This window comes from Phocoena sinus, chromosome 16 (assembly GCF_008692025.1).
Source record: "Phocoena sinus isolate mPhoSin1 chromosome 16, mPhoSin1.pri, whole genome shotgun sequence".
Classification (NCBI taxonomy): Eukaryota; Metazoa; Chordata; class Mammalia; order Artiodactyla; family Phocoenidae; genus Phocoena; species Phocoena sinus.
The window spans coordinates 20,812,812-20,829,568 of record NC_045778.1 but is presented as its reverse complement, the minus strand read 5'-3'; the positions used below and the strand labels follow the sequence as shown (position 1 = coordinate 20,829,568).

General features: G+C 39.8%; 1 protein-coding gene across 4 annotated transcripts in view; it reads right to left on the bottom strand.

Moving 5' to 3' along the window:
• Positions 1–16,757, bottom strand: part of MYPN (myopalladin) — a 79,846-nt gene that overhangs the window by 47,887 nt on the left and 15,202 nt on the right. For 3 of the 4 annotated variants that reach the window (XM_032608387.1, XM_032608384.1, XM_032608386.1), the window contains 2 exons: positions 4,884–5,059; positions 1,658–1,709 (listed from right to left, as the gene is read on the bottom strand). In XM_032608387.1, the coding sequence (XP_032464278.1) occupies positions 1,658–1,709; positions 4,884–5,059 (228 nt within the window). Of the gene's footprint in view, positions 1–1,657; positions 1,710–4,883; positions 5,060–9,867; positions 9,888–16,757 lie in introns of those variants that run through there. The other variant, XM_032608388.1, reaches the window with a different exon arrangement.

Sequence of the window (16,757 nt, the reverse complement as noted above, 5' to 3'; positions counted from 1 at the left end):
CTAACTACTACAAGTAGATTTAAAGAAAATGAACAAATGAGATATTTCTTGCTTATTTAAGTTCGTATATCAAATTCATACCCATTAGGCTCTAATTCATACCCATGTTATGAGAGCCTTGAGGAAGGAGCGATGTATGTGCAATGGCAGAGGAGCTTATTATAGAACTTGACTGGGCTTTGAAGGATAAATAAGAGTTTGCCAGGCAGAGAAGATATGTCATTCCTAGCAAAGTGAACAGCTTGAACGAAGGAGTGAAAATGAACCGCACATTGTTTGAGTGAGATGGCAGCCATGTAGAGAGCCTGAGGTGGGGGATTGGGGGAGGAGGGGCAGGAAAGCCTGGTTGAATAAAGCTTTGTATGCCCACGTTGAGATTTTTTTAAATGTCGTTTGTTTTGCATTTGATTTTTATTTTCCCATAGGTAATAATTTTTTTAAGTCGGGAAAATGATAAGATCATAATTATCTTTGAACTGGCTGTATGTAGTTTGGAGACTGTAAAAGAGAAAAAGGTTGGAGTATCTATAAGGAGGGGACTGGCATAAAGAGACAGGAAAGAAAAGGAACTGAACTGAAGCCATGAGAATGATAAGGAAGAGAGTTAAAGGGAGAAATCATTTACTCTGGTTATGAATTTTCATGTGTGCACAAAAGCTAAAAGCAAATTATCATTCCAAAGTAGGCATACCCCCCACATTTTGAAGAATAAGTCATGATTTCTGCCCTTAAGAGCTTGCCTTCTGTAGGAGAGGAAAGAATATGCAAATTCAGTTACCGACTCCTTAACCTGTCTTCCAGACATTGCCCATGTTTCAGGTAGCCTCAAGGGATGGCTGTTGTGTCTGTTTCTAGTTCCCATGCCTTCTGTCCACAGTCTCCTCTTCCCGAAATACCCTTTCCTCCCTTGTTCGGGGGTGTCCACCTGCTGCTCTTTTAAGACCCAGCTCAAGGTCACCAACTCTGTGAAGCCTTTCCTGATCTCTCTTTCCCTCCCCAACCAATAAAGAGCCCTTTGTGCCAAGTCCTTAAACCCTGCACATGGTTATATCATAGTCTATTACACTTTATTACTCTTGCTGTCTATATGTGTGGTATACATCTTTTGCTATATTTGCTATACATATATTTCCCTCTCCTAGACTGTGAGCCTCTTGAAGGCAGGAAGCATCTGATTTTTCTTAGTACCCAGTGCATCTAGTGAAGTTCTTGGTGTAGAGGAGGTGCTTAGCCAATGGTTGTGGAAAGTAACGTAACTTTGTTCACTACCCAATACAATCATTTAGCAAAAAGGCTGTGTCTTGCCCAGATCACTCATACATATAATTTTTGTTCACCAGACTGTGTGTTATTTTGAATACTATTATTTAGTTAGAAAACATGAATTTTTTTTAACCACTGAGTTATTTGTTTTTTACTTTTTACATATAAGTATGATGGTATTTCATACGTGATACTTCATTTTTAAAATATTGGGAATATTAAAATTAATCTTTTAAGCAGCAACAAGCAAAAGTAATAGCATTTTCTCCAAATCCACCCAATCTTATTTTTTTTTGAGGTCAAACCCTGGAGCCCCCCTCTTCAAGTTCTACTAAACAATTAGCAGCTTTCTCAGGACCCAAGGATGCTAAATAAGATAGAAAATTGGAATTACCGATTCATTTCGTCCTTGTTAGGGTCCCCTTCTGAGTCAGAAGAAGAAACCCCTGGAAAAATAAAAATAAGACATGTAATTAAAAAACTTTTTTTTAATGTATTTATTTATTTTTTTATTTGGTTGTGCTGGGTTTTAGTTGTGGCTCGCGGGCTCCTTAGTTGTGGCATGTGAACTCTTGCGGCATGAATGTGGGATCTAGTTCCCTGACCAGGGATTGAACCCAGGCCCCCTGCATTGGGAGTGCAGAGTCCTAACCACTGTGCCATCAGGGAAGACCCCTAAAAATTTTTTTCTTAAACTGGTTCCTAGGCATTTGAAGACCTATAGAATTTTAGACCTAGAAATAATCTCAGTGATTCCCTAAACTAACACCTAGTTTATAGATGAGGAACTAGACCCTTAGTAGTTGAAGTACTTGCTCAGGTCACATGGCTAGTTAGTGACAGAGTTCAAATTAACTGGCCCAAATTCCACGTGTTCTTGTATATAAAACATCTGCTGATGCCTTTAGACTAACAGAGCAGTCTTTGCAGACCTTCTGTGGTGTCCATAAATCCACTTGCTCTTGGCCTACATAGATTAAATAAAAGAAGGGATTACATTAGATTCCAAACGTTGTAGGTGTAGGTGGATGCTCTTCCATCCAGTCCTAATATTAACAAGTCACATTTCATCTTGGGAGTGGGGGTGTTTGAAGCTCTGTTACTACAAATTTTTAAAAATCAGCAATCCAATCTCAGCACTCTTAGCAGAGCTTTGATCCTGGCTTTGCTTCTCAAGATAGTGAATTCCAGGAAGATATCACACAGCTAAATCTGGAGGTATTTATTGTACTCCAAATATTTGAGGATGAAAACATGTAACACACTTCTATTCATATATTATTCATTGTTATTATCATTATTCATTCATCTATTCAATAAAAGTTTATTAAATAACCACTATGTACTTGGTACTACATACGGTGTTGGAGATATAAAGAAGAATGAGACAGTTCCTGCCTTTATACCATAATAATACAATATTTAAGTGCTAAAAGCAAGGCATACATAAGGTATTAGAGATGATAAAAGTACTAAAGAATGGCTCCCAGGGCTTCTCTGGTGGTGCAGTGGTTAAGAATCCACCTGCCAATGCAGGGGACACAGGTTCGAGCCCTAGTCTGGGATGATCCCACGTGCCGCAGAGCAACTAAGCCCGTGCGCCGCAACTACTGAGCCTGTGCTCTAGAGCCCACATGCCACAACTACTGAAGCCCGTGTGCCTAGAGCCCGTGCTCCGCAACAAGAGAAGCCACCGCAATGAGAAGCCCGCGCACCGCAACGAAGAGTAGCCCCCGCTCGCCGCAACTAGAGAAAGCCCGCTCGCAGCAACGAAAATCTAACTCAGCCAAAAATAAATAAATAAATTAAATAAATTAAAAAAAAAAAAAAAAGAATGGCTCCCAGAAAAAACTCAGAGGATGAGATAAATAGGGACAAAAACTGAGGTCAATATACAAGGTAAATAAATTGATTTGTTCCCTAAAATTAGTCATCTAATTTTGGTCCTGATATAAATGCCTTTCCAAGGCTCCCAAATGGTCTCCCTGCTTCTGCTCCTTTTGCTATATTTTCAACCAGGAGCCAGAGTGGCCCTGTTAAAAACTAAGTCCGATCATGTCACATCTCTGACTAGAATCCTCCAGAGCTTCCCATCTCCTTCAGAGTAAAAGCCAGGTCCTTGCAGTGACCCGTGAGGACCTACATGATCTGCTCACCTGCTTCCTCCCACCTTCACCCCATCTTGAACTTCTGACCTCAACTGGTCATCTCCGTACCCTAAGACAGACACACTCCCTCTTTTGGGCCACTGCACTTACTGATTTCTCTGCCTAGAATGTTTTTCCCTTGAATATCTATCTTTGTGGCTCAGTCCCTCAGTTCCTTCAGGTCTTCATTTATATGTCACCTGGTGAGTGAGGTCTTGTACATCCGCCTGTACACACACACACACACACACACACACATGCATGCAAACACACACGCCGCATATATACATACACGTACTTCCTATCCCTTTTCCTTGCTTTCTATTTCTTTCATATGCTCATATATGCTGTAAGATAATAGAAAACATATATTTTGGTCTCTGCCCCTGGTTCCCGGCACAGAGCTTCTAAAAGCCTTATAATTCCCTAAGTGATGAGCACTTAGGAGCACCTCTTGTTCTAATACTTGTCTTTGACCAGGTCCCTGACACAGGGCTCCTAAAACTCTAATAAATTCCTAAGTGATGAGAGCACTGGAAGCATCCTTTTTTCTAATGAGGTGACTCGGGATGGCTCCTGGGTGCAGGCTGGTCACCCGAAAACCAAGCCATAATTTTGACGCTTGGAATTTTCAGCCCCACACCTCATACTCCAGAGAGGGTAGAAGGGCAGGAAATGGAGTTAATAGTTGATCATGCCTGTGTGAGGGCACCTCCATAAAATTCTAATAGTATGGGGTTTGGAGAGCTTCTAGGTTGGTGAACGTAAGCACACTGGGAGGGTGACGCACCCCAACTCCACGGGGACAGAGCTCCTGTGCTCAGGACCCTCCCACTTCGCCCTGTGTATCTCTTCATCTGGCTGTTCATCTATATCCTTTATCACACCCTGTAGTAAACCGGTAAAAATAATTGTTTCCCTGAGTTCTGTGAGCGACCTAGCAAATTAATTGAACCTGAAGAGGGGTTTGTGAGAACCTCCAATTTGTAGCCAAGTCAGACAGAAGTTGTGGGTAACCTGTCCACCTACTGCGTGGGATTGGCATCTGAAGGGGGTGGGGGTGAGCAGTCTTGTGGGACTGAGCCCTTAACTTGTTGGATCTGACACCATCTCCAGGTAGATGGGTCAGAATTGAGTTAAACTGTAGGAAACCAAATTGATGCCATGAAGAATTGCTTGTTGCTGGTGTGGGAACCACCTCCCCCATGAGACACACACACATTGAAATTGATGATCAGAATCATTTCATGTACCTAACATATTATATATTTTATTTATCTCATTTATTTTCTGTCTCTCCTATTACAATGTAAATGCCATCTATCCACGAACCTAGGGATTTTTGTCTGTTTGGCTCACTGCTGTTATCCCCACTGAAGAGTGTGTGGTAGAGCAGGCCCTCAATAAATACTTATATATTATAACTATATATCTTACTAGTAAGTGCCATGCTCCAAGAGTATTTTGCTTTACCTTCTATGTAAATCTCAGCAGAAGTTGAATCTGTCCCATAGATGTTAGAAGCAAAGCAGGAATAGCGTCCTGTGTCCTCTTCAAAGGCTTCAGCAATGGTCAGTGAGTGCAGTTTTCCTGCCTGGATGATGTGAACGTCTGGGGAATTTTCAAGCTCCTTGCCTTCACAGTACCACCTGCAAGGAAGAACATTGGCATGACTGAAATGTGAGAATTAATAACATAAATGGCTCCAGATATTCCCTGAGAAGAAAACTGTGGCAAACTTAGAGCCAAGACATTAAACAATCCATTATTATGATGTAATTTGGTTGTAACAATGAGAAGGAATGGCAGGATTCACAGTGACACTTTTTTCAGGAAATTAGCAAGTGGCTCCTATTAAGAATGATACAACTGAAAGAAGAAATTGAAGTGATGCAGCCACAAGCCAATGAATGCCAAGGAACGCCACCACCAGAAGCTAGAAAAGACAAGGAAGGAGTCTTCTCAGCGTTTCAGAGGGAGCACAGCCCTGCTGATACTTTGATTCTGGACTCCTAGCCTCCAGAAGTGTGAGACAGTAAATTTCTGTTGTGTAAGCCATTAAGTTTGTGGTACTTTGTTATAGTAGCCCTAGGAAACTAAAACAGGGGGCAGGAAATAAGATATAGTCATGTTGTTTGCATATGCATAAGGAAAACTGGAAAGAATGGAATGAAAATCAAAGTGGCTTCCTATTGGGGTGAGGGGAAACAAGATGGATGAAGACAGATGGGGTGAGGTGTCTCAGTGTACCCCTTTTTAGAATTGTTTTCATTTTTAAAGTAATAATTATTAATCAACATCATATTAAAAAGAAATTAGGTGGAGACGTTACCCTTATTCAATGTCAAAAATTAAGGAGTCAAAAAAAAAAAAAAAAAATTAAGGAGTCGTGGCAATCGTTAATCTTTATTGTAATTTGAGATCTAACCACTCAGTGCTTGAACCCCTCCCTCCCACCATTTACAAAGCAAGATTCTAAAGCACATTTAAGAAAACTCACCTATTCGATGGCTTCCCAAGAGTTAAGCTTTTCTCTGCTGTTCCATAAGTATGTCATATTCACCCCTACATTCGAGCCTCTGCTCATGTGTTTCTCTCTAGCTGAGATTCTCTTCCTCACCTTTCAGCTACTGCAAATATAACTCATCCATCAGTTTGGCTCAGGCATCACCTCCTATGCAAAGCACCTTTTACCATCAATTCTCAATGATTGTTTACCTTTTTCTTTTTAAACTATACTGTGTCATGCAAGGCTTGATTATATACTGTCTTTTATAAAATAGCTCTTTATTGGAGTATAATTGCTTCACAATACCATGTTAGTTTCTGTTGCACAACAAAGCGAATGAGCCATATGCATACACATGTCCCCATATCCCCTCCCTCTAGGTCATCGCAAAGCACTGAGCCCATCTCCCTTATACTGTCTTTTATAATCCTCTATTTGGGGAATCTGTCTTGTCTCACCAATTTCACTAAATTGTAAGTTCTTTGAAGGTAGGGACGGTGGCTTACAAGCTCATGCAGCATCCACACTGCCTAGTCCAGTTTTCTGTACACTTTCTCCTTTGGCCATTACCTCATCCCTTAGTTTCAATTATCACCTCTACTTGGGATAACATTCAAACCTGCCTCCCAGCTCTGACTGCTGGATCCCTTCTCCCATCATTCTCCCTTTACCGTGTTGCACCCACATTGATCTTCTTTCTATTCTGTGAACACATTAAGCTACTCTCCATGTTAGGATTTTTGTACTTCCTGAAATCCTTGTCCCCCAGTCTTTATAAAAATAGGCCCTTCTCATCAGTCAGGCCTCAGTTCAAATGTCACCTCCTCAGAGGCCGTCCCTGAACCTCTTCCTAATGTAGCTTCTTTATCCTCAGACACTCTCACATTATCCTCTTGTGTTATCTTCATAGCACTTATTATTGTCTGAAATTATCTTATATGCTTGCTGACTTTGTTATTATTTGCTCCCCCTACTGTATTATAAACTCCACGAGAGGACCTTGTCAGTCTTACCAATATAATCCCACACTTACAGCAGCATCCTGGCACATAGTAGGTATGCAGAAAAATTGTGTTGGATTTGTTGAAAGACCAAATGATGGAAAGAATTGATAGTTAATATTTCGTAAGTATTTTATTTGCTTCATCAAATTCTCTGCCATTGTTTGATCTGTTGTGGCAGCAGCAGTACATGCAGCTGCTGAAATGGGTTTCTAAATCTTCCAAAGCATGAATCTCAGCAGGACCCCATGGAACTTGTATGAACAAACCCTCAGAGCAAGGTAGTTGTAAATACAAATAGTGAATGTCCAGAAAAACATGTGTTTATCTTTACTCTCTGCTGGAAATGACCCTAAAATGAGAATAAAGGAGGTTTTTAAAGGGATAAAAAGCACAAGGTCCAAAAGAATGGGAAGGGAGATAACAGCAGACCTGAGACCTCAAACACTTTTGGAAGGTGGAAAGCAGAATGAGAAGCGAGGAGAGTTGAAAAATCTGAAAACTAAGTGCCTACTTGGGGATGTCAGTGAAAGCAAGCAATTTGTGCAGCAAGTTTCAGGATTTAGAGATACAAGTTTGGGGGTGTGGAAACGCACTGACAATGGAGGAGGGAGATACAGAGCTTAAAATAGGGCCACTGATTGCAGGTTTAGAAAATGAACATTTAGATTCCCCCAGCAGGTTGCATCCTCTCTTCTGAGCAGTTAGGAGATGCCCCAGGCTGAAGGCTGAGTTGTTGGCTGTGTGAGTAGCTGCTCCATATTGGAGCAAGAGGAAGAAGGGTAAAAAATAGATGGGCCTGGTGGCTTAACTGTGTGGAACAGAGTATTTAGGAAATGTTTTACAAATAAATTGGAAAACTGAGATGAATTGTCTTAGGACCACAGAGCTAAGCATATAAAAAACGAGACAGTCATCAACTCCAGGTGAAAATTAAAAGTTATACAAGCAAGGAAGCAGTCATTTTTCCCTATTGGGCTTGGCAGAAAATAATACTTTCATAGTAACAAGAAGTTAAACATTCAGTTTTTTAAAACAAGAGTGTGCTATGATTATACTGAGGCAATGAAGGAAGGAACAATGGAGGTTCTGGTTTAGTGAAGGGGTGCTAAACCACCATCTTCTGGAACAGGAAGTAAAGAGCAAATAGCATCAGCATACCAAGCAGTAGTGCTTTATAAGCGTATTACAGTGGCTCTCTTCGCTTTCACTTTCTCTGAAGACAAAACTGTTTTCCTACAATACTAAGATAGTATTTGCCTTTCACTGTGTTAACATTTACACTGATGGTGCAAAAGCCACAGTGGGTAAAATTACTGGTGCTTCAGCAGCATAAAACTGAGTAGGGGTCATTGGGTTCTTCACCACCACACTTGCAGGTAAAAAAAAAAAAAAGCCAGGTTCACTTAAAAATGTCCTCAATGAAGCAGTAAAAATCATTACATTTATTGCATCTCAACCTCAAGTCCACATCTTTTTAACGTTCTGGGTGGCGAAATGGGAAGTAGCATAAAGCATTTCTCCTGAATACAGAAGAGCACTTGTGTGGCTTTTTAAGTTGAACTAGGCACTTAATGCATGAGGCAGTATCTTAACTTGAAAGAACAGCTGACAAATTATGGTTATTCAGATTTGGGTATTTGGCAGACGTTTTCTCAAAAATGAAGGAAGTAAGCCTGTTGTTTCGAGTAAAAATAACTGATCCCATTTGTTGCCAATGAAAAAATTTGAGCTTTCAAGGAAAAATTAGAGTTTTGGAAAACTTGTATCTCCCATAGTGAGTTTAGGGCTTCCTAATACTTAAAGAGATTTTTAATGAAATCCATGATATTAACATATATGATTTTCTAAATATTATATAATAAAATGTGTCAACATTTGGAAGATCTACATTACTCATTTTCCAAATGACCAATACATGATGTTATCCATTCAAAGTTCAAGACAGACAGAGGGTTTTAGTACAGCATGGTACAAAAGTTCATTGGTATGGTTTCAGATTTCACATTGCAACTAACCTTTAAGAAACTACTGCAGTTGAATTTTCATGTAGTATCAAATCAGAATAGCCACATTATCTGAAAGGGCTATTAAAGTATTCCTCCTGCTTCCAGCTACATATCTGTACAATGCCAGATTTTTAAAGTTAACTGCAACCCAGACAACATATCGCAGCAAACCAAGTGCAGAAGTAGATAGGACAATCTAGCTGTCTTCTATTACGCCAGACATTAACGAGGTTTGCAGAAAACGTGAAACAATGTCACTCTTCTCACTCAAATATTTTTTTGGGAAAATACAGTTACTTTTCATAAAATTATTTGTATGAGCATGTTTATCACTGTTATTTTAAAATAAGTAAGCAACTATTTAAAAAGTTCCTCAGTTTTAATTTCTAATATGATAATTATAGATATAATTCACATAGACAGAACCTCTTTTGCGTCTCAATAATTTTTTAGACTGTAAAGGGGTCCTAAGAACAAAAAGTTTGAGAACCACTGGCATATAATTTAGAAATCTAGAGGTGAATAAATAGGAAACTGCAAAAATAGTTGAAAATGGTCTGTTTTTTTTTTTTTTTTTTTTTTTTTTTTTTATGCGTTACGCGGGCCTCTCACTGTTGTGGCCTCTCCCGTTGCGGAGGACAGGCTCCGGACGCGCAGGCTCAGCGGCCATGGCTCACGGGCCCAGCCGCTCCGCGGCATGTGGGATCCTCCCAGACCGGGGCACGAACCCGTGTCCCCTGCATCGGCAGGCGGACTCTCAACCACTGCGCCACCAGGGAAGCCCTGGTCTGTTTTTTAATATTATTTGACTTGTTAAGCAATGTACCTGTATTAATTTGATAAGACAAATATAAATATTTCAAAACAAACAAATACCTTCCCTTATATAAACACTATAAGGTTATCTCATTTCTTTGGATAACATTTCTCTTCTTTACCAAAATGAGAGTGGAAACATCTCTGAGCAATTGGACAGCTGGAGGCGATAAGTGGAGTGATTCAAATGCCCAAACTCTCTGTCAGAAACATTTTTGTCCTTACTCAGATGGCCAGGATGGCTTCAGCCAGCCCCAAAGGACAGCTAGTAACCACTGTCACTCTTACTTTAACACCATGACCCACAGAGAAATAAGGCACCAGTCAGGCTGCCTTCTGAAAAGAAATTAAAATTTACCCAGCTACTCTGAAGACTTTTGAGGGAAAGAAGGAAACATGCTCTCCTCAGACGTCTATCCACGTTAGGGAATGCTTTCATAGAAGTACCCTGCCCGGATGCATGTTTTTAGAACTCCAGATCTCCATGACACTTACAGAATGGCACTGGATGCCAGACATGATTCATGGTTCAGCAGAAATGAGTCAGTGATCTGGGGAAATGGGACAAGTCCAAATGATAAAGGAGGCTCCATCTTTAATGCACTAAGGACAGCTTGCCAGACCTGCTGATTTGGCTAGCTACCAAGCCTGGGAATGAAGACACTGAAGAGACACATTTTCCAGATTTAACTGGACTTTTAAGCTACATAGCACCATTCTGCTCTTAGGTTACTATTTTGTCTAAAATATGGTGTGGCTAAATATTATGACTCATTGTTTTAGCACATTAACAACTCCTAAACATTATTTGAATGTGTTATTGTGGCTCACCAGTAATAATGCTCATTAAAAGAATGATTACTGGGAGCCTTCGGTTAACCCTGACCCAGCCTTTCCAATGTCCCTGTCCCACCTCCTACTACTCCCTCTCTTAATACCTTGTTTGTTTACTTCACAGAACCTACATATCACTTATAATTATATGTTTATTTATAGGTTTATTTGTTTAAGATCTCTCTCCCTTACTGGACAATAAACACCACAGGGCAGAGATTATCATTTTTGTTTGGTTTACCACTTGTTTATCTGGTTCCTAGCACAGCGTATGGCACGACATAGCCCTTCCAAAAAATGTTTGTTATATGAATGTTAAGTGAATGAATTCAAATTAAGATTATTGGAGCCTCTAGTCTGTTTCATTTTCATTTTTCAAGAAGGCTTGGGGACTAGATGCCTGATCTCTTAAGTAAAGAATGTAAGCCCTGAAATAGCCAAAAGGTAGTTTATTTACTTACTGACATCTTCAGCTCTCTCCATGCATCAGAATGACTCTTCATATAGAAAGTGCAACTGGAGTATATTAATAGTAGACATTTTCTAACAGGACTCAAAGTTATGTTGGATTTCGTAACACAATTCAATGTTTTGTATGTCTTGTTTGACCACTACTGAGTTAACGAACTTAAGTTTTCATGTCCAATGGCTATATTTCACTCATAGGAGTGTGGGGTTACAGGTGGGATGGTTATGTCTATGCTTTAACTTTTATTAACATTTATTGAGTTCTTCCAGGTGGAAAATTCTTGGTACGTTAGACTCAAACTATAAAAACCAAAACCATAAAGGAAACTTCAGTTAATTTGATACTAAAGTTAAAAATATCTAATTATCAAAAGATACCATAAAGAAAGATCAAATGGAGAGAGAATATTTTCATAACACACAATGTCAAATGATTAGTTTCCTAATCATATTTTTAAAATTCTTACAAATCAATAAGAAAAGAACAAACTGATAGAAAAACTAGTGAAAGATGTAAACAGACCCCTCATAGAAAATGAACCCTAAATGATCAATAAACATATTTAAAAAAATCTCAACCTCATTAGTTGAGATTTGTGAAAATGAAAATGAAAATCACAAGAAGCCTTCATACCTATCAGATTTGCAAAAATTAAACCGTCTGATAATATCCATATTACAATGTAGAAAAACCAGAACACTTATGTAATGTTGGTCGGAATGTAAATTGAAACAATTCCTTTGGAAAATAATCTGGTGTTATTATAAAGTCGAAGTTGTACATACTCTGCCAGCAATTCCATGCCTAGACATACTCGTGCACCAGGAGACTATGCTAAAACATTTATAATACCATTGTTCCTATTAGGAAAATAACTGAAAACAACCCAAATGTACATCAGTGATACAATTCTCTCACCTTACAGTAAAATACTATGTAGCAACGAAAGTGAATGAATGAGAGTTACACGCAGCATCACGGGTATACTTTTTAGAGAAAAAAATGCAAGTAGCAGAAGAATACGTACATTATGATTCCACTTACATAAGCATTTTACAACAGTAAAATTAAAAAAAATTTTTTTTAACTCTTTATTATGGAAACTTACAAATGTACACAAAGTAGAGAAGCTGTATTATGAACCCCCACGCACGCATCACTGAGCTTCAACAAACGGCAGATGTGTTTCTTTTATACCTTCCTCTTTTCCCCACTTTGACTTATTTTAATGTAAATATAGGACTTTGTGTCGTTTCACCTGTAAATACTTCTGTACCAATATTGTTTAAGGACATAAGGATATGTTGTAAAATTATGAAGAAAAACTGTTAAGAAAAATTTAAAGAGAAAACAAGATTTGGGCTAGTGGTTACCTCTGAGCAGGGAGGAAGGGACAGGATCAGGAAGACAGTAGATTTAAAAATGATAGTAAGGCGGGCACACAGGTATCTGTGCTATTATTCTTATAATATATCCATATTGTAGATATTCTTCAGTATCTGTTCAAAATGCACTTGTAAAACAATTCAGAAAATTCTGTCTGGTGATCCTTTTCCACTTTGGGAGTATAGATAAGGAGGTTGAGAGATTGAATAGAGAAGGTTAGTAGGCAAGTGACAGGGACTTCTACAGAATCCCTTGGAGATCTTGACTTGTAGCCTCTCGAGTTGGTGATGGTACAGAGGCTTTACCCAGCTCTTGCCTCAAAAACTTTTTTTTTTTTTTTTGCGGTACGCGGGCCTCTCACTGTTGTGGCCTCTCCCGTTGCGGAGCACAGGCTCTGGACGCGCAGGCTCAGCGGCCATGGCTCACGGGCCCAGGCGCTCTGCGGCATGTGGGATCTTCCCGGACCGGGGCACGAACCCGTGTCCCCTGCATCGGCAGGCGGACTCTCAACCACTGCGCCACCAGGGAAGCCCACCTCAAAAACTTTTAAGGTGAAAGGATATTTAGCATTGTCCAAGAGGGAAGAGCAAGAAGAGAGGGCTGCGTTGGAAACCACCAACATTTCCAAAGTTTGTGAGGGCAAAGATGTGGGTTTTCCCATGGGCCAAGTGGACACCACAGACATTAGCTTGGTTTTCTATCTCAAAACAGATCTACCTCAAAGAACCACCTGCTAGGGTGAGTGACACCAACAGAAAGAGGCTGTGAGGGGTGTACTGTTGGAGTAGGAACTGAGGAGCAGGTGCTAGAACATGAAGTAGAGATTACAACCTTCAGGTCAAGGAGCAGAGCAAGGGGCCAGCCCCCCGGGCGATGAGGTCTCTGTAGAGATTGCAGAAGTCCTCAGCACAGAAACAAACGGCACTTTGTTGTTAAAGCACCGATGTCTGGGCCTGTGCTCTAGAGATCCTAATTCAGTAGGTCCAAGGTAGAACCTGCAAATTTGCATATCCACCAAGGGTCCAGGTGATGCTGACCTGCTGGTCCAGGGACCCACTTTGAGTAGCTTGTTCTGGGAGGCTCTTGAAATCCAGCCTCTGTCCTCCCTCTCTGAACTTATCCCAAACCATTTCCTCCTCACTCTTTATGTTCTGGTGACATCAGTTCCTTCAGTTCCTTAAAGTTAACCATTGTCTCACTGCCTCAAATTTGTTATTCCCTCACCCTGCAACACTCTTCCCTAAATTCCACTTTGCTGGCGTAACTCCTAGTCATCTTTTATGTCTCAGCTTAAATACCACTTTTTAGGAAAACCTTCCCCAACCCATTCACAAGGTTTGGTCCCTTTGCTTTATGCACCCTCCTTTATAACATTTATCACAATTGTAATTACATAATCACTGGAATTTTTGTCTGTGTTCTTTTCTAGATTCTAAGATCCATGAAGGCAGGGAATTTTCCTTGTTCGCTGCTTTAATCCTATTGCCTGGAACAGTACATGGCACATAATAAACACTTAATACTTGTTGCATGAATGAGTAAATGAAGGTATATAGATTTTCCCTGAAGGTAGAAGAAAATGCCCCTAAATAAGGTAATGTTTTAAAATGTTTACATAATATTTTACATTACGTATCATATATAATTATTTATGATATTTTAAAATTTCCCTATATCATTTAAAACATCCTTTGTCTTTTTTTTTTGGTCATGCCACACAGCTTGTGAGATCTTAGCGGGTGCCCTTGACAGTGCAAACGTGGAGTCCTAACCACTGGACCGCCAGGGAATTCCCAAGCATCCTTTGTCTTTACAGCTAATTTATTCCCTCAGCACACCACTTACAGGCAAATGTCCAGAAGTAGCAATAGCAAAAACTTAATAGCCAAAGCAGATATCAGCATCTATAAAAGGTAAATTTTTGCTGCTTCAGAGTGTTATGTACAAGCAAACATGCTTAGTGTGACCCAGCTGTACATTCCTGGGAAAAGAATTTTGAGTCGGGATACAAAAAGGGATCATGGCCATTTGCTGTGAATTCCTGCAGACTCTTTCATCTGTGGGTAACACATGAATGTATTTCAACTCCTCCAATGAAGCCATGTTCAAGATTAACAAGCTTTCAAAACAGCTAGCTTTAATGATATAGGATCCTACCCTTACAAAACAAAACAATTTCTTCCCAGTCAACTTGGAAATCAGCAAATATAGGCAAAAAGGATTCTTCAGTTTGCTAAACTAGGGTTATAAAAACATGGGTAGAATACTGAGAACACAAAGAGGCACACACATACAAGGTTAGACTTCAGTTGCCAGGTGTATGTATTACATTTTCTTGCAAAAATAGCAAACAGGATACTTTTCTTTTTGACTGTGTTTTCCTTTATGGCAAACCAAAGTGTCTCATTATTTTAATGCATTTTTAAAGGCGTTCTCCAAATCAAAATCTGTGCGTCTGGGTTCTATGGAGATGCTTTAGGAATTTCAGTGGTGAGCAAAAAGGTAGGACTGCATTCCCCCCTCCACCCCAACTCTCTTCAATCCCAGAAGCACTAATTTTATCTTTAAAAAGTGTGTGTGTGTTGCTATACAGCAGAAACTAACACAGTATTGTAAAGCAACTATACTCCAATAAAAATTTTTAAAAAAAGAAAAGAAAAAAAAGTGCATGTGTGTGTGAACTATGTATTGGGGTCATGTAACAGATTTACTGTGGGGAGAAAAACGGGAGGAGGAATTACTGCCAAAAGAAGGTTGGAAAACCCTGGCCCAGTCTAGCACAGCTAGAAGTTAGTTCCAAGTGTTACCTGTATTTATAGTCCCTTTGTAATGCCAGAGATACTGTGTCCAAATTTCCCAGTGTCCAGGGCATTCCTTGGAATGTCTCCAGTTCCACTACCCTCTCATTTGACCTTCAATCCTGCATTTTGACTGTCTACTGGATATGGTCCCTCCATCTCCTCAGACTCAAATCATCCACCTCCAGTTTCTCAGACCTTGACAGTGACCCCAGAGTCCTCTCAGGTACCCAGCTTCAAACTCATCCTTCCTATCTAGTCGGTCACCAAGTTCGGCTTGGTTTATTTTATTCTAAATATTGCTCTCTCACGTCTTTTCTCTGCTTTCGCACTACCCCTACCCTGGTCTGATCAGAGCATCTGATGCCTGGAATACCCTTCACAGCTTCCTAAGTGGCCTCATGGGTCCATTCTTTTGGGGTCTAACTCATTCTTCCAGACTAACTCTACTTAAATTCGCCCTTTCATCTTAGTACATCCTTATACACAACCTTAAATGTTTTCCACTTGCTTTTGAAACCACTTTTGAACTATTCTACTTTGCTTTCAAGGCTTTTCGAAATCATCTGGCTCCACTGTTTTCCAGTTAGTACAGTCTCCTCACTGTCATCTAAAGATACTATTACTATTCCAGCATCTGTACTTATGTAAACATGTTGAGTTGACCTGGCCTAAAAGGACCTGTCCCTCTGCCTACTTCTTCTGTCTTTTCTCTCATCTTTCCTCACCTGTTATCCCATGTTCGTCACATAGCCAAGTACTTGCAGTTCCCTGGAAACATTCGTCTCTAGGCCTTTCCCCTTGCTTTCCTCTTCCACCCTTAGTTTTATCAACTAAAGTGGCACCTCCAGCGTTAATGTTTCCTTCATCCTGCACTTCAGGCAAAATATCACATCTTCCTTTGAGCTGCCATTGCATCCTATACATACTTCTGTTACAACCCTTATTACACAGTATTGCAATGTTTTGATTATATGTCTGTCTGATTCCTCTATTAGACTGTGAGCTGCCCTCTTAGAAGAGTTTTAGACTTGGTTTCAAAACAAGGTCCCTGACCTCCAATAGCTCCCAATTGTTTTGTACCATCAATGAGTCACTTTAGTAACTCAGTAGGTATTTGTTGAATGCATAAATGAGTTAAATTTCTACCTAACTTCTTCTTACTCTTCAAGGTTCAACTAAAATTCCTGTATGTCCCTGAAGTCTTCTTTGACCTTTCTAGTCCTCCAGCCCTTCTCTGAAGTCTGATAGTCTTATTGTTGTCCTATAAAAATTAGGATGATTTCTTTTTGTTGTCATTTTTTTTATTGGCGTATAGTTGATTTACAATGTTGTGTTAGTTTCTCCTGTATAGCAAAGTGAATCACTTGTACATATACATATACCCACTCTTTTTTAGATTCTTTTCCCATGTAGGTCATTACAGAGTACTACTATAGGCTAGAAGCCATGCTTGGTGCTCAAGGTCCAAAGATAAAACAATAGAACCCCTGCCCTCAAGGAGGTCAGTTGGGTAACTAAATAG